Below are 27,709 nucleotides of genomic sequence, written 5' to 3'. Positions count from 1 at the left end.
TCTCCTGGAAATGTTAAAAATGGAGTATGACATTAAAGACGTCTATAAATACAAACTGCATTGTGCAGTGTCATAAAAAGCGAAAACAAACAGGCCACTGGGAAGACAGGCCGAGAGAGGATTTAGGTGACAGAGTCTGAGGACACCTCTCGGAGGAGGTGACATCCAAGGAAGTAGACCTGAGAGATGAGCAGGAGTTTCCCAGGTAAAGAGTGAATGAAAGAACATTCCAGGCAAAGACTTGAAGCAAAAGAGCTTGTGATGCTTAGAAAGTATGGGACGTTGTACGGGGGAAGGGGTAGAAAATGAGGCCGAAAGCCACGCAGGAGCATACTGTGCGAGCTGAAACCTTTGCACAGTGCAAAGTGGGACTGAGCCCGGACTGGTCCGGCCTCTGGGGGCGGGTGTGGGCACAGCTTTAACACAGAGGAGTAATGCCGATTCCGTTCCAGGATATTAGTGTTGCTTCTGAGAGAGTGAATCCCTTCAACACTCCGTCTGATAGTTTTGCCTGGAATTTGCCTCGTAAATACCCACAAGGTCTACTAGGACACGTGTGACATCAGAAGGAGGTGAACACAGCTGAGGGACGTTGACTGTGACCAAACAGGGACCAGGAGCTACGAGCACCACGAAACTGTCCGGGCTGACAAGAGAGACACGTCGTGACCATGACCCAAGTACGGAATTACGCTCGGCGCCACGCTCTAACTCCCGCACGGACCGTATACCTTGTACACTGAGGTTTAAACCACCGATTCAGGGCACCGCAGACCAGACTGGATTGGGACAGAGGCAACAAGGCTGGAGGGAATCAATGAATGAATGCAGGTCAAGCCCTCCACATCCGCACGCTGAGCTACCATTGGTATCTACAGTGATTTATTTTTTCTAAAACGGGTTTTCAAGTCAAAGAACACCCGGAGGAATAACAAAACATTTGGATAAACAAGTTGGCTATGTTGGCTGTGTATTACCAAAACGACCAATGTACAAGAGTTTCACAGTGGAGAAGGCGAAATCAAAACAGTAAGTGTAGTATGCAGTAAGACCCAGATTTTTAAGAAACGTTGCAAGAAGGGAATGTCCTTTGTAAATATTTATCCTATAACAATGTTAGGTTACAAAGGGCCTCAGCAATACAACACAGCCGCAACTGTTTGGGGAGTCCCAGGAGGGAGCTGGTGCCACGTGACCAGCCACAGGACCCTCTTCACAGGGAGCCAAAATCAGCGGCTGCCCAAAGGAGTAAGTGTCCCTGCACCGAGAAATGGACCCTCTTGTCCTCGCTGGGTTCCTAACCTGTCTCTGGAGGACCCCAGCACACATCTAGAAGTGCTTTAGTGGACGGACCTTTGCTTTTCCCCCGACAATATCCACCACTCCAGTGTTCCTTCCGGTTTTAAAGCCCCAGTGACTCTACAGAAAACAAAGGACAGAGAATGATGAGTTGGGTGTGCTGAGTACCAAAAAGCAACGCGACCGAGGCAAATGTCCTGCGCAGACAGTCCAGAATAAATTCATTCCCCAGAACAGGCTGCTCACATGTAGGCCAAGTCCCGGATCTCAGAGCACAGTGAGGACGACAAGGAACGTTTCCTGATGGGTAGGGCAGGCACAAGACCTCCCGAATGAACAAACAAGCTTGCTTATCTGGACTCACGCATCCCACCTGCCGAGGAAAGCCGGGTACGGATCCGCCAACCCCAGGATCTTTGGTGGGGATGAAAACCATCTTTGAGAAAGGGATCTAAAGAGAGCTCAACACCCACGGGGTCTTAAGGAGGAGGAGGAGAAGCCTGGGAGGGAGTAAACGGATCCAGAAATACAGATGTTAAGAACAACAGTCACTCTGATGGCTTTATTAAAATGTTGGCCACAGCTCTCTTTACAAAACCACCAAGTCCCCAGAGTCATTCGGCAAGTATCAAGACCTTCTACCTGCAGGAAGCGCGTCCAGAAAGGCAGGTCTTCCATGCTCCTGTTTCTTAATACAACTCCAAAGTATTTGAACTTCTGAAAGCTTCATTCAGCCAGCATTTCAGTAGCAATTCTGACTTAGCATTGTGCCTGTAATGCTGTGTCTTTGTTCACACGAGCAAAAGCCGATTGTTCTCCTCTCTCTTAGGTGCCCACAGCTCACAGGGTTTAGACAGATATTTAAATAAACCAGTTTTGAGCGGCAAAGAGGTAAAAAGTTAGGGAAACAAACTACAGTACAGTAGTCAAAGTTACAATACATTTAATCCACTATTTTTAGAAGTGTAGATGGAGTGTGGAATCGCTTTCATGAAAGAAACGTACGCACTGTGCCCTTGACTGCGCCCCGACAGATAGGGCACCTTCTCAGAGACGGGGCGCACTCCTGGCACACGACCAGGTGGCCGCAGGGGATGAACACGATGGACACCTCCTTGTCCATGCACACTTTGCACGTCCTCTCCTCCTGCAGCCGCCGCAGCTGCTCCTCCACAGGTAAATCTGGAAAAGGGAAGAATTTTTTATTTTTAAAGATTTTATTTATTTGACAGAGGTCACAAGCAGGCAGAGAGACAGGCAGAGAGAGAGAGGGAAGCAGGCTTCCTGCTGAGCAGAGACCTGGATGTGGGGCTCAACCCCAGGACCCTGGGATCATGACCTGAGCCGAAGGCAGGGGCTTAACCCACTGAGCCACCCACGCACCCCAAGAGGGAAAAATTTTTGATGAAAGGCAACTTGCTTCTCCAATAAAAAGCTGAGAAAATAAAACCCATGATTTCTATGGGTTTAAATTACGAGTACTATGTATGTTACCTGAGACATTTTCCGGGGGAATATACTTTAGGTCCTGTTGCACTAGGGGAGAAACACAAAAGGGCATTATTAGTAACAAGTATAGTTAATATTTAGCCACAAAGTATCCATTTTTAAGCAAACCACTCAGACTCTGGCCAAATGCTATCAACAGTTGTCAAAACGTCAAGGGCAACACAACTCTTTCATCTTGTGGTACAAGCTTATACATTAGACTGAATCATTTCTGGGAATCCCAAAGTATTGCTGAAAGCCCATTTTCTTTTTTTAAATTGAACTGACCTGAATTTTAAGTACCCATGAGTTAACATACGGTGTAATACTTGTTGCTGGGTGCAGAATTGGGATTTGACACTTCCGCGCCCTGCCCGCCGCTGGCCACATTACCAGTGTGTTTCCAACTAACCCAGAAAGTTCCCCGGAGTCATCGAGCAGCACTCACCAAAGATACGCTTGTATAGCACGGGGTCGATTTCTTGCAGAGAGTTTTTAAACACGGTGGCGGCTGAGCTGCCCCTCCCTAACACGGTGTCGAGCAGCTCCCCGGCCTGCAGAGGCGTCCGCGCCTTCTGCTCCAGCACCCCGCGCTCGTGCTCACTGATCACTCCGGCTGCCAGCAGGCTGTCCAGGATCGGAAGCACGTGAGTCAAGCGCTGGAGAAGCACCGTTCTGTTCTTCCGGATCAATGCTGCATCATCTTTAGAAAACAGAAAACACAGACACATTTCAGCTCCGCTCAGACCTCCTTCACACAGACACATGACTACAGTAATGCCCTGTTCGCAGCGCAGGGGGCTGCTGGGCCTGGGGGTCCCTGCCGCCCCGCGTCAGGACCTGCACCCTGTGAGGGCAGCACTGCGTGTCACGGGTCCCCTCTGTTCGTGCTCCCAGCAGCACCCGCGGGAGGTGCCGTTGCTCCCACCTGGCAGCGGACAAAGAGAAAGCAAGCACGTGCTGCGGGACGCGCCGGGAACGGGAACGGTGGCAGACTGGTGTCTGGCCGCCTCCCGCGGTCTCCGCACAGCCACTCAGCCCCTCACCAAATCCAGTTCAGAACCTAAGAACACTGAAATTCCAAATCAGTTGGAAAGACAGAAGAGATTAAAATGACAGAATGTTTATTTCTTAAATTATCGTTCACCTGGGAAATATCTCCAAAATTCCCTGCTGGGATAGTTTTAATTATTTCCCCAAATTAGACATGATATTGCCATTACCCAAATCTTTTATAGTAAATGGGGAAAGACACTAACAGCCTTTCAAAAATTAAATCGTACTTGTCAATAATACCATCCTGTCTATAGGATCGTTCTATTCTTTGTTGAGATCCAGATTTTGTATCTATCGATGTAGTATTTTATATTTTGAAATTCTGCAATTTTCTTATCCCCTTGGAATACACTTTGTGAATCTAAGTTTAGTCATTACTACACAATTTTCCCATGATCCATAAGGCTCTTTCTATAAAATAACCAATGACAGAAGCTGGGCTGTCTAAAAAATTATTTGAGGGAAGAGAACTGTTGGATTTTAGAAACACTGACTCTAACAAGTAATAGGACATAAAAATAGAACCATTCAATAAAAAATAGTGCTTAGTAAAAGAGTCAAGGCCGGAGAGACCCATTCTGAAGGTAACTGGAGCTCTGGGCATAACCGGGAAAGAGGACGCGGGCCTAGCACGGTGTCTGGCATAAGCGCACGCTCCATCCACACCTGAGGGACAGCCGGGCAGGCAAGTCTGAGTGATCCAGACAGCAGCGGGGACAGAGACGTCAGAGCCGGGGGCTAAGATTAGCACCTAATCTACTGGGTTAAATCATCTGGTGCAGAGGTAGTGATACCCCAGAAAACTAACGTAGAATTCATATCTCACGTTGACATATATTCATTCTTCCATCTAAGATTTCTGGTCCTTTTTTTAAAAAAGATTAGAGAGAAAGAAGAGGGGTGAGGCGAGGAGGAGAGCGGGCAGAGGGACGAGCAGGCTCCCCACTCGGCGCAGAGCCCAGCATGGGGCTGGATCTCACCACCCTGAGACCGTGCCCGGAGCTGAAATCAATCATCAGATGCTCAACTGACTGAGGGACCCACGTGCCCCTAAGGTTTATTCTCTATTTAACTTAGACTAATGTAACAAGTTTTCTGAAGTTTTAAAACTTCTTTCTTTTTATTTTTTTTTAAGATTTATTTATTTATTTATTTGACACAGAGAGATCACAAGCAGCCAGAGAGGCAGGCAGAGAGAGAGGAGGAAGCAGGCTCCCTGCTGAGCAGGGAGCCCGATGCAGGGCTCGATCCCAGGACCCTGGGATCACGACCTGAGCCGAAGGCAGCGGCTTAACCCACTGAGCCACCCAGGCGCCCCTAAAACTTCTTTCTTTTTAATATTTTATGTATTTATTGGTCAGAGAGAGAGAGACAATACAAACCAAGGGAGCAGCAGGCAGACAGAGAAGCAGGTTCCCCACCGAGCAGGGAGCCCGATGCGGGGCTCCATCCCAGGACCCTGGGATCATGACCTGAGCCGAAGGCAGATGCTTAACCCACTGAGCCACCCAGGCATCGCAAGATTTCTAAAATTGCATTGCTAGTGGTTGAGGAAAAAAGACTCATTTCAAAGTCACAGACTGTCTTCTGACTTCTAAGAGGTAAAGACTTGAATACACCTTTGAAGTCTATTATTCTTTCGCTCTAGAAATAATATCCTAAATTGTCTCTTTATTTACACACCTGTCAAGAAATTACTTACCTACTGTTCTTGGGAAATTGTAAAGCCCTCAGTAACCTAAATGGAAATACTTTGATCTGCTCATTCCGACAGTCTCTCTGAGCACAGAGCACATAAAGCTGGCACTGCGCAGCGCACACGGCACAGGCACCGGACGCTACAAGATCTGATGATGCAAATGATAGTATGCTGTCGACAGTGGTCATGTCAGCACACTGGGGATTTTCTTTGAAAGAAACGCAGAGGTTTCACCACTGGCGTCCGCAAACAGTTGTGGAGGGGGGCGTTCTCGTCTTTGGAAGATGACCACCAGCTAAGACGGAGACGACCCCTGCACCGCTGCAGGGCTGGTGGTTTGCGGAACCAAGGAAGTCACACTTTAGTAAAGGCAGGATCAGATGTACTCCCCAGGCTGACCAGAAGACAAACCCTCCTACGGAGCAGGCTTCGTGAAGGCTGGTGGACAACCTTCCAATCACCCGGGGCAGAAAGAGATTCCAGATCATGCTGGACAACCACGAGGGGCAGACCCTTTTCCCTTCCTGGGCTGTGGGCGTACCCAGGGGCAAGAGCTCTCCTAAGGGAAAACACCTGGGACTCTCCGAGTCATTTATGTAAAACGGCCAGAGCTACACAGTGGCGAGCCTGAGCGGAAGCCGGACTGAGAGACTCCCAAGGACGGGCTCAGGGACACCAAGAGAGTCCGAGAGCTGTAGGTGCCGACTGCCATCGGTGAGAGACCGTGCTTCCGGGACCCCGAGACCTCTAATAAGAGCTCGTGGAAAGCTGCAGTCTGCGTCTAATGTTGGAAAGACTTCTGGGTCTGGTCCACGCTTGGCGAAGGGCAGCAGAGCAGAGACGAACACCTCTGCCTGTCAGGGTCCGAGTGTGGACGGCATTCAGAGTGGCCAGCTGGGACATGCTCGGGGGAAGACAGCGTCTGTCAAGGGCCGCAGAGCAGAGGCCGCAGGGCAGTGACCAGGCAGGGATGGGTGTGGCCACCCTGTCTTGAGAGAACGTGCAGCTGTGTCCTCGCCCTGCCCTCCGGAACAGAAGGGCCCCTGAGGGGGCTCCGGTCCCATGTGTGCAGGCAGGACACTCAATCATGCTTCCTACGTTCCCGGGTTATTAGTGCTGTGGTAGCGTCCCTGGGCTGAGATGCTCTGTGATGCGAGTACTAAAGGGACCGTCCCTGATCCCACTCCAATTTACAAGAGTGGGCGTGGGGTCACAGCGGTGAGTGATTCCATATGTGGCCAACAGCCCAGAGCACAACTATAAATTAAGAACGGGCTTTCATGGGGCCCCTGGGTGGCTCAGTGGGTTAAAGCCTCTGCCTTCAGCTCAGGTCATGATCCCAGAATCGTGGGATCGAGCCCCACATCGGGCTCTCTGCTCAGCGGGGAGCCTGCTTCCCTTCCTCTCTCTGCCTGCCTCTCTGCCTACTTGTGGTCTCTGTCAAATAAATAAATAAAATATTTTTAAAAAGAAAAAAAAAAAGAATGGGCTTTCACTCAATACACACATTTTCAATCAACTGATGGGCAATTCAAATACACTGTGATGTAAAAACTTTCCAGAGTTCAAATTGAGAACACTGAACAGAAGTGCCCTGAGTTTTCTGTGACTGACACACGGCGACATCGCACCCACACGGCGACATCACACCTGCAGTGACCTCATACCCGCAGTGACATCACACCCACACGGGGACCTCACATGGCATGGTGACCTCACACCCGCACGGTGATGTCAGGCCCATGCAGGGGACGACGCTGGTCAGTGTGGGTACGTACCTGAGTCTCTGTTCTCAGCTGCTCGCTCCTTCTCCTCTTCCCTGAGCTCGTCTTCCACATGCAGTAAGTCTGACACAAGCTCGTTCACGGTCCTGTAATTCTCCCCGGTGCTCAGGATCTTCCTCTGCACCGTCTGCCTCACCAGGCTCCTGCCGAAGCCCATCTCCAAGGCGGCCGCCACCACGGGCGTGTTCATCATGACCGCGTCTTCTGAACGGATTTCTCCAGGTCCAAAATGGACAACTACAAGAAATAAAGTATTTCTCCATGCTGGGAGAGTCTGTATATCTTTTGAATTGAAAGTTACTACAATTTCAAGAACATAAAGCCCAGAAAACATATGGGCATTGTTTTATATTAAATTTATTGAAGTTAAAACCACGATGTACGTGTCCAGTCACTAAAATAAGAACACGGAAAATCGCACTGCCATTCAAAATATGCATTACTGGGCATAACTGTGAGTAGGCGGAAGAGAATGTCGGGGATCCCCGTCCACTGAGCATTCCTTACTCCCTACGATGAACGAACAAATGAGCTTTCTAAGTCCAGTATGTTTTCCGTGTTTTTCAAAGAGGTCACTGTCCCCACTCACCCCACCCCTGTGGGCCTCCCAGGGCGCCCCTCCTGTCTAGTGCTTCTCAGCAGCGCCACCGGAGTGTCTTCAGAAACACAGACCCGGCTCTGTCGCCCTCCTTCAGAAGTCCCAGCACAGTCCCCCTGTTCCCACAAACACTCCACTGTGGCTCACAAGAGCCCGCCCATCCGGGCCCCGCTCGCCTCTTCGGTCTCACCACTTGCCACTTTCTCATTCCCAGGCGACACTCCTGCCCAGAAGTCACAGACGGACAGCGCACGGGTCACGCCCGGCCTGGCTGATCGCTCGGAGCACGGACCTGCCTCCTCCTTCTGCCGGTTCGCAAATCCCACTCTGGCCGTATGGAATTTTGTTCAGTTCTGCTAACGTCCCTGTTTTGTTTTTGTCACTTAAGCCTTCCATGCACTGTTCTCTCTGCCTAGAATATTCTTTTTCTCCCTTTGTCACCTGCTTAACTCCTACCCTTCCCTTCGAGTCTGTGCCAAGGCAAGTATGTCCTCTGGAAAGCCTTTCTCATCCTCCGACATTGGGCGCACAGCCCCTCAGAGGCTCCCACAGCACAGCACCCTTTACTTTTCCAACCATATCCCTTCCTCCTACCTGCGTCCTTGGCTGTACCCCCTGGACTGTTCGCCCACGAGAGCAAGGGTTCTGTTTACCCTGTTCCAGGTTCTGGTTTAATGCTGGTTCTACGGTTTAATTCAGTTCAATAAATATTCTGTGTGTCTGGTCCTCTGAGAAGGGAAACTGAGACCTCTGAGACCAGACACACAGAATATTTATTGAACTGAATTATACCCTAAAGGATGGAGTAGAACAGCTTGTTCAAATCCTGGCTCTGTCACCTTTTAGGGTTAGCCTCAAAAGACAGGACATTTAGCCTCTCTGAGCCACAAGGTCCCTGCTGAGGAATGGGAGTAATATTTTCTACCCTTTTCATGTTACAGAAAGAGTATGTGACCAATCGCATGTCATCACGCCCGTGTCCCCATAGGGTCTGAGAACCAGGGCGAGGCTGGGTTCCTGGCGTTTATTAGACCTACAGACACTCACGTCCCGCCACTCAGGACGGTAGGTTCAAAGTGGAGACCAGAAATCTGGCTCCTTAGGCAATTACGATGCACGCCCAGGTTTAAGAAACACCAGCTTAATGCACTGAGAGCGCATAACACAGAGCATCGTACAAGTACACCTTGTGACCGTTACCAGCTTTCAATCTCCACGGTACCTGTAGTTCTGTTTAAACGCAGTAATTATCGTCATTATACGTACTTGGTGATTCAGCATTTTCATCTTCTGTGTTGTCTGAAGTAGATAACAGCTACAGGGAAAAAAGTTTATAAATTAAAATACAAGTCTTAGCCTGTTACGATATAAATGAGTCAAGAGATCTATTTTATTCAACTTATTGCAAATTGACGTGCTTGTAGGCAAAATGATTTTTTTTATCTTGAAAGCAATTTTTTATCATTTACATTCAAGAGCTATTCTCAACACCAGAAACTCTTTCTCATGAACTTTATATTCATAACAGCAAGAAAAGTGCCACACCTTCCAGTGAGAGAATCGCTGTTTGCATTTCATCCCCAGCATCTTACACTTCCTGGGTCATTGTTCGGGGTAAGTTGGATCCTATAGCAGTTCTACCGACTGTGGCTAAAAAGGGTTTGACCCTCAAACTATTATATAGGCACTTACCTGCTTTTCCAAGATTATTTTCCATCCAGCACTTTGACTCTCTCCTGAAATACCCTTCTGGCCTGCCAAATTTCTGCTGAAAAACCTCTGCTAGGCTTATGGAGTTTCCCTTAACTGTCTTTTTTCCACCTTGCTTTTTAGATTATCTCTTTATCATTATTTTTTGTGACTGTAATTACTGTGTGTCTTAATGTGGACCTCCTTGGGTTGATTTTGTTGGGGGCTCTCTCTGGCCCCTGGATCTGGATATCTGTTTCCTTCCCCAGATTCAGGAAGTTTTCAGCTATTTATTCATCAAATAAATTTTCTGTCCCCTTTTCTCTCTTTTCTTCTTCTGAGATCCATATTATGCGAGTATTTTTATGCTTGATGGAATCAATGAATTCCCTAAGTCTATTCCCATTTTGCACAATTTTTTTTCTCTCTCCCGCTCAGCTTGGTAACTGTCCATTACTCTGTCTTTTGGCTTGTTCATCAATTCATTCCTCCACTTCTTCCTGCCTACTGTTCAAGTCATCAAGAGTGTTTCTTGGGGCTCCTGCATGGCTCAGTCATTATGCGTCTGCCTTCAGCTCAGGTCATGATCCCAGGGTCCTGGGATCCAGCCCCACATCAGGGACCTCCCTGTTTGGCAGGTCCCCTGCTTTTCCCTCTCCCATTCCCCCTGCTTGTGTTCCCTCTCTCGCTGTCTCTCTGTCTAACAAATAAATAAATTTTTTAAAAAATTAAAATTTTTTTTTAAAAAGAGTGTTTCTCACTCATGTCTGCTGTGTTACTCTTTACCTCTGTGTTACAGGCCTACTCACGTCTTTTCTCAAGTCCAGTGAGCATCCTTCTGATCACTGCTTTAAATTCTCCATTGGACATGCTACCTACATCTGATTCACCTGGATCTCCTGGTACGATTTTTTTCTGTTCTTTCCTTTGGGGTGTATTCCTATCTCCTCATTGTGTCTAACTCTGTGTGTGTTCTGTGTGTGAGCAAAGACAGCTCCACCTTCTGCTCCTGAGAGCAGTGGCCGTATGAAGAGGTAGTCCTGTGGTCCCCCGAGGTGCCACGTCCCCCACTCCCCAGCAGCCAGCACTTCAGGGCTATCTCCCGAGTGTGCTGTGCGTGTCCTGCTGCTGTGGCTGAGCCACTTTTGCCTTCAGTGCAGGCGTCTGCAGGGACTGTCTTGGTCTGTTGTGGGCAGGATTTCGTCCCTGAGTCATTTGTGGGGTCACTTTAGGTTTGAGCTGAGTGAGACCAGAGTTGCAGTAGCCCCGAACCACAGGGCACCATCTCTGTGTTGTTCCTGAGAAGCTTACACTGGTGGGCGGGGCCTGCAGGCCAATCAGCTGTCTGCTCCCAGCAGTCTGGGGTCACTTTGGGTTTGAGCTGAGTGAGACCAGAGTTGCAGTAGCCCCGAACCACAGGGCACCATCTCTGTGTTGTTCCTGAGAAGCTTACACTGGTGGGCGGAGCCTGCAGGCCAATCAGCTGTCTGCTCCCAGCCTGCTGCCGGGGACGGGGTGGGAGCTGGGACGAGGTGGCCCGTTGGGTTGCCTGCGTGCTGCCCTGGTTTGGATGAGCTCTGACCAAGAACGCCTCAGATGGCGTGGATCCACAAAGGACCTGGTGTTGGCAAGGTTGATGCCCATCTTCTGGTAGGAGGGCAGCCCAGGCACCAGCACTGAGGCCAGCCCAGGGGAGGAGGTGGTGTGGGGTAAGCAAGGGAGGCGGTGAGAGTCGGCACCGTCCTGGTTCCCACAGGAGGCCGTGTGTTTACGCCGAGGGGCAGGGGCAGAGACCGGTGCTGGCTCTTGCCACCCTTGGGGACCTCCGAGACCACAAGGAACTCTGCCTCCCGTGGCCCAGGTGTGTTCTTCAATCTGCTGCTTCTCACCCTGCGTCTCCATGGGCTATTTCTCGTGCTGTGTCTCTAAGAGCAGGGACTCCGTTTCCTCTCACCCACCAGCTGCCCCAGAGCCAAGCCTGGCGATTTTTTAAAATACCAGTTTTCAGTCCTGCTGGCAGTAAAAACTCACAAAATTCGGCCCCTCTGGTCTTCAAAGCTAAATGTCATGGGGATTCATCTTCCCTGGGTGGGGGGCTTCCCAGCATGTGGGTGTGTTTCTCTCCCCCTCTGGGCTGTGGCTCCCTCCCGCAGGTGGACACAGTCTCTGCCCTTCCCGCCCTCTTCCCTGTGGCCTGCTCTCCACAGTTGGCTGTGTAGAGTCTGCTCTGCCAGTCCCCAGGTCATTTTCTGGGTTATTTATGCTGATGGGGGCTTTATCTAGTTGTATCCATGGGACGGGCAAGGTGAGCCGAGGGTCCTCCTGCTCCGCCATCTTCTCAGCAATCTCCTTCCAGGAAGATTAGAAGGAGCAATAAAATTCTCTTTCTCAAGTCTTTTAAACAAAAATTAGCATTTTAAATGCTACCATCCCAGCCAATGTTTTCCTCAAATAATATAACTGACGGTGACCTTACTATAGCAATACTCGGGGCTATACCCTAAGTATTATTTTTCAGGAAGTCTCTAATTCTGAATTTATTTTTATCCAAAGAATAATTCTAAGATCATGCTGAGCATTTTTAAAAATGGAATGTACTTTTAAAGCCACTCTTGTCTTTTCACTAAAGTACTGTACTCTTTAATTATCAGAAAATAATTTATCTGTTGTTAACTGATGAAAAAGCCATCCCTACCTGTTCGAGTAGATGAGGGTAACTGGCTTGAATCCGACTGATGAACTCCTGTCCTTTGATGTGTATCAGGTACTCGCACCTAAAATGGAAACAACATTAAGCGTGGGGGTTATTCTAACCGCACCGTCAGTAGTCTGTGCAGTGTTCCCGCCGACTGTGGACACATGGCACCACGTGACACTCATTTCGCCTCCCACAGCAGAAGTGAGACGTCGTAAGCGAGGCAAGTTGCACGCCCCGGGGCAAGGCAGGCTGTCCCGCTCCGAGCCCCCAGCGGCTCTCTCCCAAAGTTCGAGGAAGGCGACCCACAGTCTGCATGCTGAGAAGAGAGCCAAGGGGACAGGTAGGAAGCTCTCTCACAGACGACCCTGTTCACGCACAGGTTTGTCGTCAGAAAGTTTACGACATATGAAGAGAGACAAGGGAAGTAGCGCGGAAGTTGCCCGCGGCTTCTGGTGAGTCCGATCCTCGCGGATCCGGCTATTCCTAGACAGCACACATCGCGGTCCGGCTCAAGCACAAGACGACCCCTCACCCTACCAAAGCGAACCCACCCTTCATCTCGTATGCTCGAAAAACGGCCACTGCGAAAGACTAGCAGCACTGCTCAAAAACCCGTGGATAAGGTATTCTTAATCTCTGTAACTTTTGAAGTCTGAAACATCTGGGCGTGTAAAGGGGCTACAAATGACAGCACCACACTAAACACAGGAGGAAGGTAAGTCATTATGAGCTTAGTAAGCGACACTAAAATCACGAAGAGTTTTGAGCCTGGAAACTCTAGATGATCATAAATCACCTAGTCTCAGTGAGAAAAGGAGAGTGTGAATTAGGACAGAACTGTCAGAAGCGCAGGAACGAACGACCAGGGGTTCTGTGGTGACAAAAATACACGTGCTGGGTCCCTCTTCACCCGGACACCCGATTTAACATCACGACTTGGCTCTGATTCTTCTTGCCCAGCTCTGTTTTCTATTTCTATCCATGGAAACTACCATCTTCCGACATGCTACATAACTCATTTATTTTTTTTTTTAAGATTTTATTTATTTACTTGAGAGAGAGAGCAAGCGAGCATGAGAGGGGAGAAGGTCAGAGAGAGAAGCAGACTCCATGTGGAGCTGGGAGCCTGATGCGGGACTGGATCCCGGGACTCCAGGATCATGAGCTGAGCTGAAGGCGGTCACTTAACCCACTGAGCCACCCACATGCCTTAGTAAGTTGTTAACTGTCTGCCTCTCCCACTATTAAATTAATGTACGAGACCAAGTACAGCTGAGTATTGTGACCACGAAGACAGTGCCTGACAATAAACAACTGACTAATATTAAACATTAAAAGAATGGAAATATGTCCAAGACATAAGATTGACTGAAAAAGGTTTCAAAACAGCATCTATAACACCTAATTCATGTAGTATTATATACATTTATCTGTATATGTATACATGCATGAAAAATGTCTGCAGAGATATTCACTAAAATGCTAACTGATCCTCTTTATTTTCTTTCAAATGTTAAAATAACTTCATTTTTGGCTTCAGAGGTAGAGGTCAGTGGTTCATTAGCTGCATACGACACCCAGTGCTCATCACATCACGTGCCCTCCGTCATGCCCACCCCCCAGTGACCCCATCCCCCATCTCTCTTCCTTCCAGCAACCGTTGGTTTCCTTTAAGAGTCTCTTATGGTTTGTGTCCCTCTCGGATTCTGACTTATGAGCCTCTGTTTTGTTTCTTAAATTCCACGTGAGTGAGATCATACGATAACGGGCTTTCTCTGATTTATTCTGCTCAGCATAATACCCTCTAGTTCTGTCCATGTCATTGGAAATGGCCAGATTTCCTTTTTTATGGCTGAGTAATATTCCATAGTATGTTGGTGCCACACCTTCTTTACCCATTCATTAAACGGGTCCTCTTGAGAGAGTGAGACTTCTGGACACTTACATTTTTTTCTCTGTACTTTTCTACAAGGTGTGATTTTGGTTTTTCTAATAAACATATATTATTTTAAAACATATACATTTTTTGATATACGCAGAAACACCCTAAACCTCTATCTTCCACTAAAACAGATTATTTTTCTAAGTCATCTGTCCTAAATTTATTCAAAAGTGCCTTCTTGAAACAGAGTCCAGCAAGAGCTGATTCTAAGGGGATACATTCAGCCCAGCTCACAACCACCACCACCATATGCAGAGAGAGTTTCACAAGTTACCTTGGAAACCACTTGGCGTGCTCCACCCACGGGTCGTCTCCAGACTCCCAACACCGCAGTCCACCGTCACAGCAAAAGCATTTGACGTCGTCACTGTGACCTAAAATTAATTTTGGACCAAAACATATGAATTTCTGTAATGTGCCCACCCCGCCCGTGTAAGGTGCAGCCCAGGGGCATCCTTACCAGTGTAATAGAAGCCGGCGGTGGCGAGCTGCTCGGGGCGCACGGGCACGCGGGAGGGCCAGCTGCAGAAGGTCTGCAGACGGGCCGCGTGGGCCCGCATGCTCGCGTTGGACACGGTGCTCCGCAGCGCGTCCTCGAGCTGCCGGTCCACGAACGGGCAGTCAGGGAAGTGTCTCAGGTGTTCGGACAGAGCGCTGTCGCTTGGCTCCCAGTTGCTCAGCTTCCCACCACAGGCGAAGCAGGCTACTCTGTCCCCGGGTCCCACGTAGTAGAAACCGGCTCGGGCCAGATCCTGCGCCGGAGGGGAGGTCAAGGGCCAGGTCTGGAAGGTGAGCAGCCTGTCCTCTGCAGTCTTCAGGGCTCCCTCACAGGGGCTGGGCCTCCGGGGAGCAAACTCCCGATTCTCTCTGAAGTTTACGGGACTCGATGGGAAGCTGGCATAAGACCCGCTGAAATAGCCCGTGGTCTCCAAGCTGGGCGGCAGCGGGTGTGTGGAGCTCGTGGCGGAAGGAGGCTGCCGTGGCGGACAGCGGGCTCCGGGCTCAGAGGCTGTGCTTAGACTCCGAACGAAGGCACAGCTGGGGTACAGCTTCCTGTGCTTCTCCACAGGACGATCCCCCAGTTTCCAGTTGTCCAGCATCAGGCCGCAGCAGAAACACCTGACCTTGTCGTTGACACCAGTGTAGTAAAACCCCGCCCGCGCCAGGCTCCTCTCCGAGACGGGGACGCCTGCCGGGAACGTCGAGAACGTGGACATGCGGTACAGCTCACATGAGTGGTCGTACCTCAGCTCAAGCGCGGGGGCGCTTTTCAGCAGGCCGGACAGGCAGAGGCTCTCCTGGACCAGGTCCATAGTGAAGGGGACAGGGAAGGAAAGGGACTAGCCTTTCTCGGGGGAGGTAGTTTTGTGCACGGCTCTTGGTTTGGGCTCATTTTGGTTCTGGGCGGGGCTCAACACAGGCACCTGTCTTGTCTTCCTGTCCCCGCGCTCCGTGTGTCGGCTGGCTGGCACTCTGCCTTCCACACGCGCATTTCAAAGGACCATTATGGACACGGCCCCTTAGCATAATCTTTACACCCACAGTGTAAGTGTGATGCCGCACAGCTCCTCCTGAAGACAACCAAAACCCTTCAGGAAGGCACAGGGTGCTGTGGGGCATCAGAGGCCACTCTGCGCCTGGTCCCCCTGGCATGGGGCAGCCTGCAGCCAGCCCGTCAAATGCGGGATGTTCTCAGCTGGCTTGTTATCAGGGGAAACCGCGCTCAGTAAGTACTCTACAGAAACTAAACTCAAACTAGGTTCATCTTGCTTTTTTATTAATGACGAAATTTGGTACCCAGAAAGAAAGAAAAAGGATAAGACCTTCCTTAAAAGGAGAATGCACGACCCTATTTCACTGATTCTGGATGCATCTTTTCAGTGTCTTTGTTATCGAGAGGTATCTCACAGCTAGTAACATCAGATTTTAATTAGCAGCATTTTTATTTCCCAAAAGTATTTAAATTGACAGTGTGTCCTACAATCAGTGACATCTCAGCATATCCCAAATCTTGCTCAAATTAAATAATTTTTCTTTCTATAATAATTTTAATAGGGCACACAGAATGATCTAGAACTTCCCTACAAATAAGAGCTTAAATGGGAATAGAACTGGCTGATGGGTCTTAAGGCCTGTTTCAAAATTTATTAAATAAGAATCACTTCCCATAGTCAGGAGCTTGGTGGCTGAATCACAGTGGTTCTATTTCAATTAAATTATCAGGACGGATGCATTCCTGACTGCCACCCATCAGAGGTCTCTCCTGCACATCTCTCTACTTTAGCAGAGGGCCAAGCGTTTACTCTCCGTTCTAGATAACTGCCACTCATTTTTAGATCTTTACCAATCACAAGTTCCTTTTTTCTATGCTGCACGGCAGCCAGGGGTCCAACAATGTGTTCCAGCGAGAATCACTTCCCCTTTATGCCCCAAGTCAGATTCAAATCAAGATTATCATCACTTTAGGGTTAGAACTCACAGGACTAGATTCGGTCATATGAGCTAGGCTTTTTTAAATTAACATTCTTTGGATACGGGAAACTCCAGTTCACTATTGAATTTGTGTATTCATGCACAAAACTACCTCCCGGAGATCAGACTAAGTCCCTTTTAAGGGGTTTAGGCCTCCATTTTGAGATGTTTTGACGTATAAAGAAACTGGAAAAAATCTAGAAAAAGGCGAATAGTTTGCCTCTTTTGTAAAACCTGTTTTAAAAAAAGAAAGACAGTTTCAAAGTCAAATAATCCATAGCTGTAACACAGCGCACTCTTCAAACCTTCCCTCCAGCGCGGAGGCTGCTCATGCAGGACTGGGCATCGTGCCCACAAGGTCCTGCAGGGCCCCACTGGCTCCAGCCAGTGCCGGCAGGAGTGCGAGAAATCCTGCAGGGCCCCACTGGCTCCAGCCAGTGCCGGCAGGAGTGCGAGGAGGCCTGGCTCATGCTGGGTTAGACCTCGGTGCTTGACTCATTCCTGTAACTTGCTATTTTGAAATTTTTACAGAGAAGAGCTACAGAAACAACAGAATTCCCACGCACATGGTGGGGACTCCCCTGGGGGAGGGGAAGGGGCAGAGGGAGAAGCAGACTCCCCGCTGAGCGGGGAGCCCTATGTGGGGCTCGATCTCGGGACCCCGGGACCATGAGCAGAGCCTAAGGCAGATGTTTAACCGACTGAGCCACCCAGGTGCCCCAGGATCACAGGTTTTCTTCTTTAAGGTTGTAATTAATCACCAACATTTGTTAAAAGTAAGAGACTTCCCATGACATTCTTGATCCCAAGCTCCTCCTGAAAAACCCCAAGGGCGACAGGGAGCTGGCCGCGAGGGGAGGCGCCACTGCTCCCAGCGGGCATGCTGGCTCTGACACGCAGTGTCCAGGACATGTGTCACTGAACGGGCACCACGGGTCTTCTGACGGGGCCGTTATTAAGAAAGTGAAATTGTCCTAATACCTGTATCTGTCGAAAGTGACAGAGGCAAAGTGGACCAAGAGAGACAAGTTGGGAAAAAAATGAAGGTGCCATACTTCTTCGTGGAAAAGGAGACTATTCCTACACATTAAGATATGCACATAAAGTATGTTTTTGTTTAGAAGAGACGCCTGTCTCTGGTCATTTATGCCACCTGCCTGGCCTGTCTACACCCTGGCCCTGTGCTCCCGAAGCCCAGCTGTGCACACAAGGCCCACAGACTCCTGTGGACAGGCGGGCAACCATTTATGATCAGAGGACGAGACTACTCCAAAACACCCATGCCGCATCCATCCAAACTCTCCCAGCCGCTTCTGCACACAGACCCCCGAGAGCTCTGGGGGACGCCCAGCACCTCACGGGCTGGGGCCACCATCCCCGCACAGCTGTCCGTGGCCCGAGGCAGCTCCCTAGCCCACTGCCCCCTGCAACTTTGAAGCCTTCGGGATCCTTCCCGAAGTTCTCCCTGCTCCCCTTTGGAAGACTGCTTTGCCTTCTGTGTCCCTAAGAGACCTCACTGAGTAGTAACCCTTTCATGCCCCCAAATCCATGCCTTTCTCCCTACAACCCACCTGCTGCCCCCAACCCCAGCCTCTCCCCTCCTCCTCTCTCCCGATCCTTCCTTCGAGAGAGCAGGCACACCGAAGTCTGTCTTGGTTTCCGAATGAGAACAGCAACGAAAGTCCTCTTTGAACCCCACTTTCCGTTCTAGCAACTACAGTTGACTCTTGAACAATGCAGGGGTCAGGGTGCCCACAGCCCTCCCCACACTGTTGAAAATCTGATTCTGTTAACTCCCAAAAACTTTGTAGTAAACTGTACTTGACTAAAGGTGTTACTGGTAACAGTCGTTGAATGCGTATTTTGGATATTGTATGTATTATGTACTGTATTTTTACAAGAAAGTCAGCAGAAGAGAATGTTAAGAAAATCAAAGGAAAATGCATTTACAGCATCACTTTCCATAGTGATGGAAACCGTAGGCGTGTAAACGGACGTGAGAGGTTGGAACCCAGCTGTTCAAGGGTCAGCTGGGCGGCGTCTCACTTTCCCTTCACAGCCCACGAATGCAAAAGCATCTACAGCCGAGGCCTCCCAGAACAACTGGATTAGGCCAACATGAACAACTGGATTAGGCCAACATGCCTGAAACCACCGTCAGCATTAATAACACCAGAGCCTTCTTTCCCAAAACCTACGGAAATGTTTGCATCTGACGCTGGGGCCCACTTCCTCTTAGAAATGTCCCACCCCACGGGCACCTGGGGGAGCTCAGTGGGTGAAGCGTCTGCCTTCAGCTCAGGTCGGGATCGAGCCCTACTACGTCAGGCTCCTTGCGCAGCAGGGAGCCTGCTTCTCTGGCTCACTCTGCCCCTCTCCCCACCCCTAGCTCGCTTGCTCTCTCTCACAATTAAATAAATAAATCTTAGAAAAGAACTGTTCTCCTTTCTTGGCCTCTTGATGCCACTCTGGGGTTCCTGTCTCCTTTCTAGTGGTTCCCTCTCTGAATGGCTCAAGGTCTCAGCCTCTTCTCTTCTCTTAGCCCCTCTGGCGGGTAACCTTCTGGATCCCAGGGCTGGCGGGTGTGTCCCCCCTCCAGGGCACATGGCAGGCCCACAGCTCTGAGGCCGGAGGGAGAGTGTACCTTCCCTTCCCTCCTCCCCCAGACCTTGAGGTTCTTCAGAGAGAACCAGCTTTCAGCTCTGGACCAGTCCTCCCACTGCCAACATCCACGGGGCTCCACACAAAATGGAGAACATTCTCCATAGGTGCTGAACAAGGGAAGGTCAGCAGACTTGCCCCAGCACCCTGTGACCACAACACACTCATTTGTATGGTATTAAGAACATCAACTCGGGGCACCTGGGTGGCTCAGTGGGTTAAGCCGCTGCCTTCGGCTCAGGTCATGATCTCAGGGTCTTGGGATCGAGTCCCGCATCGGGCTCTCTGCTCAGCGGGGAGCCTGCTTCCCTCTCTCACTCTCTGCCTGCCTCTCTGCCTACTTGTTTCGTGATCTCTCTCTGTCAAATAAATAAATAAAATCTTTAATAAAAAAAAAAAAAAAAGAACATCAACTCTCCATGAATGACTACAAAGTTCCATGGCTTAATATCAGGGTTTGAAGTCACAGATCCTGGGTTTTCAGATACCATTCAGAACCCCCCCAGCACAGGGCAGGACCTTTGGCAAGGAAACCTCCCCGAGCCCGAGCAAGCCCATTACCCACAGAGATGGTCACGGCACCTACCGGGAACACAGCCCCAAACGCGCTGGGAGGGCGTCCCTGCACACAGCGGCGCTTGGCAGCGGCGGGGGCTGGGATGACCACTGGCAGACCCAGTTCGTCAGCATCGGCCGCGCCCCAACACCGGGCTACCTAGACCAACCGCACTGCTGGCTGCCCGAGCTGCCCCCCAGGACCGCGACCACAAATCTACTCTCCGTGCCAACGCGCGCCAACACTCGCTCCTCCACGGGGTCGTCTGGGGCGGAGAGCTGGGAAGCGCAGGGGGCACCCTCCACGGCGCGGACCACCACCGGGCCCTGGGGGTCACCCCAGCCACGAAGGCCTCCCGCCCACGGGCTCACCGCCGACTGGCACGCGGGTGCTCACAGGCCAGGGGGTCCCCGCTTCGACGCCTGGCCCTCCCGCCTCCCGGCCGACCCTCGCCCTCCGCCGCGCTCCCCCGTGGGCCGCACCCATGCCAGGGAGGTCCGCACACGCGCACCCCGAAGGCCCGTCACCCACCTGCCGCCCCGAGGCCCCGCGCGCCAGCGCCTGCCGCCGGCCGTGTCCTGGGGTGGCCGCGGGCGCCCTGCTCTCCGGGGCGGGCGGGAGGCCTACGCGGCTTTTAGCGGCCCCGCCGCCCCATCCGTGCAGCCCGCGGCCGGTGCTTTCCTCGCAGGCCGTGGGGGAAGTCCGCGGCGGTAACCACACGCACTTCCCCTGGACCGCGGCCTGGCAAGCTCCCCGGGGGATTTCCGCTACCCCGGGGGCGCCGCTGTGCCGGCCGCGGCCTTTCCGCCCGCGCGGCTGCGGCCCGGGTCACCGCGCCCCGCTTCCCGACAGCAGTGACGTGCGCGCGGCCGCCGGGGGCGCGGGGAGCAGGGCGCTCCGCCGGGGTCTTCCCTGGGCCCAGCACGGAGCCGACCCTCCGGCTTCAGGCATCCGAGCTTCGTCTCTCGGCGAGGCCGCTGCTCTAGAGCTGGCGCCGCGCGGCAAAGCCTGGTCCTCCCGCCTGCGGTCCGCCCCCCGGGGAGGTCTCCGCGTGGGCGGGGCTCTCGCTGGAGTCCCCGCCCCGCGCCGCACCCAGCGCCCCGCACCCCGCGCGCTGCACCCCGCGCGTCCGGGTCCAAGGGCCCCGCCAGGGCGGCGACAGGCTGCGCCGGCCCGGCCGGGCCTGTGCTCCCAAGAGAAGGCCCGCCACCCCCCTCCCCCGCAGCCCCTCCTGCCCTTCCTCCGGGTCGCAGGAGCGCGCGCACCTCCAGGGCCCCGCAGCCCGCCGCCCCGCGGTTAGGGCCCCCGCTGGAACCGTGCCAGGATGACTGCGTTCATCCTCCACGTGGAAAGGTCAATCCTCTCCTGCGCCCGCTTCGTTCAAAGCTTGATGAGACGTTTTCTGAAAACCTCTCTGTGGGTCTTACACACTGCGGATCATGCACCCGCCCAAAGAGCACCCGCCCAAAGAATTTTGAAAAACTCTTCTCTGCACACTTTTAACTTCACATTACAATGTTAGAAGCTGTCCCAGTTGCAAAGCAACTGCCAAACGCAGATTAGGTGTTTTAGAAGGAAACTGATGCAGCACTCTTTGCAGAGAATTCAGGGAAATGTAAATATCTAACCATTTAATGCCCAGCATCACCACAACACATCAGCTCACCTTCAATAACTGCGAATATTGTATCATTGCCTTTCGTCCTGAACAATCTACTTCCCTCGCAATTTCATTTAATTTTAATTTTGATTCCAATATAGTTAACAAACAGCAATATATGACTTCCAGGTGACCCCACAGAATTTTAATGTACGCTTACAAGAGACATCTCTATACTCGTATTTCTGAAATAAATATGTGCATGAGTCAATTTAATTTTTTCCTGTGATCATAAAGCTCCAAGTGTTAAAAATGTCTCCCTGATTGCATCACTGATACACTAGTTTCAGTACATTAGTTACACAGTTGATCAAAACAATATAGATCATAAATACTGATAATTACTAAAGATAAAAAGTAAAATTCTACTACAAATGGAATCTTAATGGGGGCTTCAGCTCATATTTGAGCAACCTGTTCAAACCTGTGTTTGTTGGTATTACCTATTATTAAAGTATGACCAGTTCAGCACAGGTTCTGCTCCGTTTTTCCATATCCAAAGGTAAGTGTTGAAAACCTTCTCTACATAAGTAAATACAGATAGGTCCAGAAAAATGTTTTTTATGTCAATTTTTCTCAATTTTCTGAACTTCTGTTTTATACCTCCCCCTGGACATTTAACAATCTTTAATTGAAATTTAGTTATCAGGAAACCACTCTATTTTGTTGAAATCAGTGGCCTGGAAACCATGGGCCTTGTGTTGCCAGAGTTAGGAAACGAAAATATAGGTTATGGGGCACCTGGGTGGCTCAGTCGGTGAAGGTTCTGCCTTCGGCTCAGGTCATGATCCCGGGGTCCTGGGACCCAGCCCTGCATCGGGCTCTCTGCTCAGTGGGGAGCCTGCTTCCTCCCTCTGCCCCTCATCCCACTCACTTGTGCTGTCTCTCTCTCTCTCTCAAATGAATGAATAAAATATTTTTAAAATAAAATACAGGATACCTGATTAAATTTAAACTTGAGATAAATAACTTTTTGGTGTAAGTTTGCCCCATGCAATATATGATTCATTGATTATCTTACATTCAAATTTAACTGGATGTCGCATAGTCCACTGGGCACTTCCGTAGGCAGATATCATTTTTTGAACAATAAGAGCAATTATTTCTAATTGTCCAGGAAGATTTTACACTGAGGGGCAATATACTAGTCTAAAACCCAAGATGGGTGAGAGGTGCGCCTGTCCTTTTCAGAAGAGCAGGGCTGATGAGAAGACAGGAGTGGCCTGGCCCCCTGAGCAGCTCATTTCCAGGCTGATCCGTTTCAGGAAGAGCTACATGAGGAAATTAAGGGTCGGGCTGTCAGTTCCCTTTGAATGGTTTGAGTTCCCTTTTGCCCATGACTAAGTCTTTGCAAGGACCCAGTGACCCTGCACAAGGGAGCACCTACCCCAATTTAAACACGGGGTCTGGGACAGCTGGGTGGCTCTGTGAGGTAAGTGTCTGACGCTTGACCTCAGCTCAGGTCTTCATCTCAGGGTTGTGAGTTCAAATCCTGCACTGGGCTCCATGCTGGGTGTGGGGTCTACTCAAGACAGACAGACAGACAGAAAGAAAGAAAGAAAGAAAATAAAAGAAAAGTAGAAAACAAAACAAAACTGGGCCACGCACCTCAGACTCTATGAGAGCCGAGATCAGACCCGCCAGGGCCTGGAGTAGATCACTGTGTCTCCTCTGCCACATTTCACCCAAGTTTACAGGTTGATTTTTTTCTTAAAGATTCATTTACTTATTTTAGAGTGTGTGAATGGGGTGGGGTGGGGGAGGATGCAGAGTGAGAGGGAGGGAGAGAATCCCAAGAAGGTACCCGAAGCGGGGCTCAATCTCACGACCCTGAGACCATGACCTGGGCCAAACCAAGAGCTAGTCGCTCAACCGACTGTGCCACCAGGGAGCCCTAAGTGTGGATTTCCTGCAAGAACTGCCTTCCTGTAACGGTGCTGAGCTGCATGTGAGCAAGGCCTGCCTGTGTTTTGCTCACAGTATCCCAGCACTGGCTGGGGTGAGCCGGAGGGGTCAACAGACCCTGCTGCCAACTGACAGACACAGGCCGGTCCTGCCTCCTGGGCCTTCTGCATTCAAAACCTGCACCCAGTTTTTTAGTATTGTGACTTACCTTATATTTTCCCTCTAACCCTGTGACTATCCCAAATATTTTATATAAAAACTCCATTTTTTTCCTTCCAGCACTCACATATAACCTATTTTCTCTCCGGTACCCTTTGAGACACAGAAGCAAGCAAGGAAATGCTTGAGGACAGTGACAGAATGACACAGGGGGCCATTTCTATCTGATATACGCGCTTTCCTCTGTTGTCCGCGTGTAAGCAAGGTGTGAGAAGCAAGCTCACCCCATTCCTGGTTTGGAAACTTGCTAACGTTCACCTCTGGTGTGTTCTGAATATCCCGTGCTTAAATAACCAGTTTTAAAATATTTTTTTCCCTTCAGGTAGTCAGGATGAGCACACGCTCTTTCTCCGGAAGGAGTTTCCCAGGGTAGAAAGGCTCTGACAACGTCAGCCCCAGCTATTTCACTCTAAGTTCTTCCATTTTTAGCTGAAGAGATCCGTTCTGCCCAGGACTCTAGAAAGGAAAGCAAAAGTGAAACTGAACAAAGGGGACATGCTGTTCTGACTCCAAAGTAAATATGAAAGTCCTCACGAGTGCGGGGATTTCCTGGTCCGCTGGCAACTTGATGACTTGCAGATGAAACAATGGGTTCAGCCTGGAACAAGTGCGAATAAGAAATCCCAAGGAAGTCCTGTCACAGGGACAGAGTGGTCCTCCAGGTAGCGTCTGCCCTTCCGAGGGGCGGCTTACTGGGGATCTCTTTGTCCTGAGAGTGCTTCATGGACACCGCTGACACATTCTGAAGTCACCCAGATGGAGATCAAGAATGCCTTCCATCAGCCCAGAAAATTCCTTCATGCCTCTTTCCAGGGGACACTTACACAGACACGCCACCCTGGCCCAAACACTCTTGGGATGGGTCTCATGGCGGCTTCGGCCTGTCTGCTCCGACGTCCCATACGTGGACTTGTACGGCTTCTCTCCCTCACCTCCCTCCTTGCCTCCACATGAGAGCGCGTGTCTGCGGCTTGTTGTCTTTGCCAACAAACAGTATCCCACCGGATAAATACAGCCCAGTGATGTGGGGCTCCATCCTGGGACCCCACAGTCTCCTGTTCTCCTGCTGATGGACATGGGGTTACTTCCTCTGTGGCCCCATAAGCAGAGCGAAGCTAGGGGTGTTCTGGCTCAAGTGTTTTTGTCAGTCTCTGGATTCATGTCTGTTTTATAAGTACCTGGTAGGTAGGTTGGTATTTATTTTCGTGAGGTGTTGCCAAAGACTGTGACAAGGGGTTTGCAGCATTTTACACTCCCACCAGCGATAGATCACAATTCTAGCTGCTCAACACCCCTCCGAGGACTAAGTTTGATCTCTTGAGTATGCACTGGTATCTCATTACGCTTCTAATTTTTATTTCCTGGTAATTAATGATTTCGAATATAATTTCCTATATCCTTTCTTGACTTAGACATCAGCCTCTCTGAAACGACTGTTCAAATCTTTAGTTTTAAACCAAACAGATTAACTTATTTTTAAAGATATATTTACTTATTTCAGAGCGAGGTAGAGAGAGTGTGTGTGCACACTCATGCAAGTGGAAGGAGGGGCAGAGGGAGAGAGAGAGAGAATCCCAAGCAGACCCCACACTCAGCATGGAGCCCAGTGCAGGGCTCAGTCTCTCACCCCTGAGTCTGTGACCTAAGCAGAAGTCAAGAGTCAGATGCTTAACTCACTGAGCCACCCTGGTGCCCCCAACTTTTTATTATTGATTTAAGGGAGTTCTTTACATATTCTGGATATGAGACCTGTTATATACGTTGTGACTTTTTTTCACCAAGTTGGTGGCTTGTCTTTTGCCTTTACTAACAGTTTCTTTTAATGAGTAGAATATATTAATTCTGATGGAGCCTAAGTTAACAATATTTTCTTTCATGTAGAATGCATTTTATACCCCAATTAAGAAATCTCACCTACCTCAAGCTCATAAAGATTTTCTTCTATGGATTCTCTTAGAAGCTGTGATATTAACTTTTGCACTTAGGACTATGATTCATCCCAGATTAAATTTTGCATGTGGCGTGAGTGGAGGCGCAAGGTTCATTTTTTTTTCCCTAAACATTGTTCCAACACAATTTATTGAAAGTTCCTTTCCTCGCTGAATGCTTTACTGTCTTTGTCAAAAATCAACTGAACTTACACGTGGAGGTTCCTTGGAACTCCGTGTTCTGTTCTGTTAATGTCTTTCTCTATCCTTACGACAACACTGTACTGATCACTGTATTTTAAAGCAAGCATTGATATCAAACAGCATTATTTTTTTTTAGCATTTTAGCACAGTAGATGTTTATTTCTCATTTATGCAATGTCTGATGCAAGTTATGAAGTCTACCTTCATCTGGAACACGTCTTCCAAGTTCACTGCAATGAAGAGAGCAATGGCGGGGGGCACTGTCTCTAGCGGCACATGCCATCTCCACTCTCAGAAATACAGACTAGCCTCAACTGAACTACAAGGGAGGCTGGGAAGTGTAGGAAAGTAGGTGGGATATTTGGTGAATATTAACTGTCCTGCCCCTAGCTCAAGAGAAGTTGGTTTGAAAATACTTTGGTGTTTTTTGTTAGCTACAGGGTTAACTCGTGCCACACGTGTTTGTGTGAGGTGGCTGCTAAGCACAAGGCAACTTTGGAAAGCGTTGATAAAATATACTCAGGAAAATAAGGAGGGCATTTTCTTCCATCAGACCTGGGTCCCATTTGAAAAACTGTATTCAGATGATATAAAAATTGTGTCGTCTTTTAAGAGGGCCACTGAGGTGTTGGTCTATATCCAGAGAAGGCTAACTACAAAAATGTATTAGCCTTAATAGGCTCTGATATACTGCAGTAGTGAATAAATCTTCATCTTAACTGCTTAATTCAATAAAGGTTTATATTCCACTCGTGTCACTGGCAGGTGTCCGACAGGTAGCTTTTTATGCGATGACTCAGGGATTCAAGCGTCTTCCATTTCTGGCCTCTGTATCTTCCAGGTTCTCCTTGGAATCGTCTACTGGATCCTTGGCATCAAGCAGGTCTTGAACCGGTCGAAGGCTGGGTGAGCTTGGAGCGCAGCTGGAGGCCACGGAGATGGGAGTGATTGAGTGCTTTTCTCTGAGGGCACACTGAGGAGTGGGGCCCCGAGCTTTTGACTCCTCCGGGCCGGAGACTGGGAGCCCGCCATTTTCATTCCCATCCTCCAGAACTCTACGGAAAGCCCAAACAGCATTATTTGAACTCTGTTTTTCTTCAAAATTGTCTTGTCTGCGTCCTTTAAATTTTCATATAATTTTTATAATTGTGAATATATTTTTAAAAGTTGGTAGGAGTCTGATTAGCATTACGTTTAATCTGTTGATTGGTTTTAGAAGTATTGACGTTTCATTGTTCTGAACCTTCTAATCCGTGAGTGAATACAGCCTCCATCTATTTCCCTTCTTTAATTTCCTTGTTTTCAGTACAGAGAGAGAGAGCACAAGCTGGGGGAGCAGCAGAGAGAGAGGAAGAAGCAGGCTCTGCCCTGAGCAGGAGCCTGATGCGGGACTCAATCCTGGGACCCCAGGATCACGGCCTGAGCCGAAGGCAGACGCTTAACCCACTGAGCCACTGAGGCGCCCCTTGTTTTGTTTTTACTTTGCTTTGCTTTTTATTGGTAATCTCGACTTGGGTTTTGGGGCCCTGGGAGAGAGAGCAGGCTCACTCCTGACCGGAGGCTAGAGAACAGAGGCGTCTGTCTCGGACCAGATCAGCCCTACAGGAGCTGAACAGCTGGACAGGAGGCAGCGCTGGGCTGACTGCGCTGGCTCGGACGGAGCTTTCAGACGAGGGAAGCTGGTTCCAAGCAAAAGACCGGGTGGAGGCAGGTGAAGATGGAGTGAAGCTGCGAGAGAGAGAGCATATCCAGCCAGGTGCCCGCCCATGGGGAGGCTCTGGTGAGGACAGCTGTCCTGTTCCCAGAGCTTCCTGACCCCCTGACTGTGCAGCTTTGAGTGTCTGAGACCCA

The 27,709-nt window shown here is 49.9% G+C and overlaps 1 protein-coding gene and 1 long non-coding RNA gene across 3 annotated transcripts; one reads left to right on the top strand and one right to left on the bottom strand.

The window, feature by feature from the left end:
• Positions 1-1,834: 1,834 nt before the first annotated feature.
• On the bottom strand, positions 1,835-20,586 carry BIRC3 (baculoviral IAP repeat containing 3). Its single transcript, XM_032357433.1, has 9 exons — positions 20,474-20,586; positions 14,714-16,959; positions 14,528-14,627; positions 12,309-12,387; positions 9,191-9,239; positions 7,321-7,563; positions 3,236-3,490; positions 2,794-2,835; positions 1,835-2,481 (listed from the first exon to the last, which is right to left on the bottom strand). Exons 2-9 carry the CDS (start codon positions 15,564-15,566, stop codon positions 2,288-2,290), a joined length of 1,815 nt encoding a protein of 604 aa, XP_032213324.1. The 5' UTR covers positions 15,567-16,959; positions 20,474-20,586; the 3' UTR covers positions 1,835-2,287.
• Positions 20,587-22,757: 2,171 nt separating this feature from the next.
• Positions 22,758-26,814, top strand: LOC116599527. Of its 2 annotated transcripts, none has more exons than XR_004289403.1 (3): positions 22,758-23,034; positions 24,049-24,907; positions 26,700-26,814. It is a non-coding gene; the product is annotated as an uncharacterized LOC116599527 (long non-coding RNA). The 2 variants fall into 2 exon arrangements; XR_004289404.1 differs by having other exon boundaries at positions 24,049-24,911.
• The last annotated feature ends 895 nt before the right edge of the window (positions 26,815-27,709 follow it).

The sequence above is a fragment of the Mustela erminea genome, chromosome 9 (assembly GCF_009829155.1).
Source record: "Mustela erminea isolate mMusErm1 chromosome 9, mMusErm1.Pri, whole genome shotgun sequence".
Taxonomy (NCBI): domain Eukaryota; kingdom Metazoa; phylum Chordata; class Mammalia; order Carnivora; family Mustelidae; genus Mustela; species Mustela erminea.
This window is presented reverse-complemented; position numbering and strand designations above follow the sequence as displayed.

What these genes read in the sequence shown, in the direction of transcription:
- BIRC3 (XM_032357433.1), bottom strand. Translation starts at nt 15,566, where the DNA reads ATGGACCTGGTCCAGGAGAGCCTCTGCCTGTCCGGCCTGCTGAAAAGC. An exon ending in CGCCGGCTTCTATTACACTG is followed by an intron (nt 14,628 to 14,713) that starts GTAAGGATGCCC and finishes AATTAATTTTAG; the next exon opens with GTCACAGTGACGACGTCAAA. An exon ending in TCCCCCGGAAAATGTCTCAG is followed by an intron (nt 2,482 to 2,793) that starts GTAACATACATA and finishes TCCCTTTTCCAG; the next exon opens with ATTTACCTGTGGAGGAGCAG.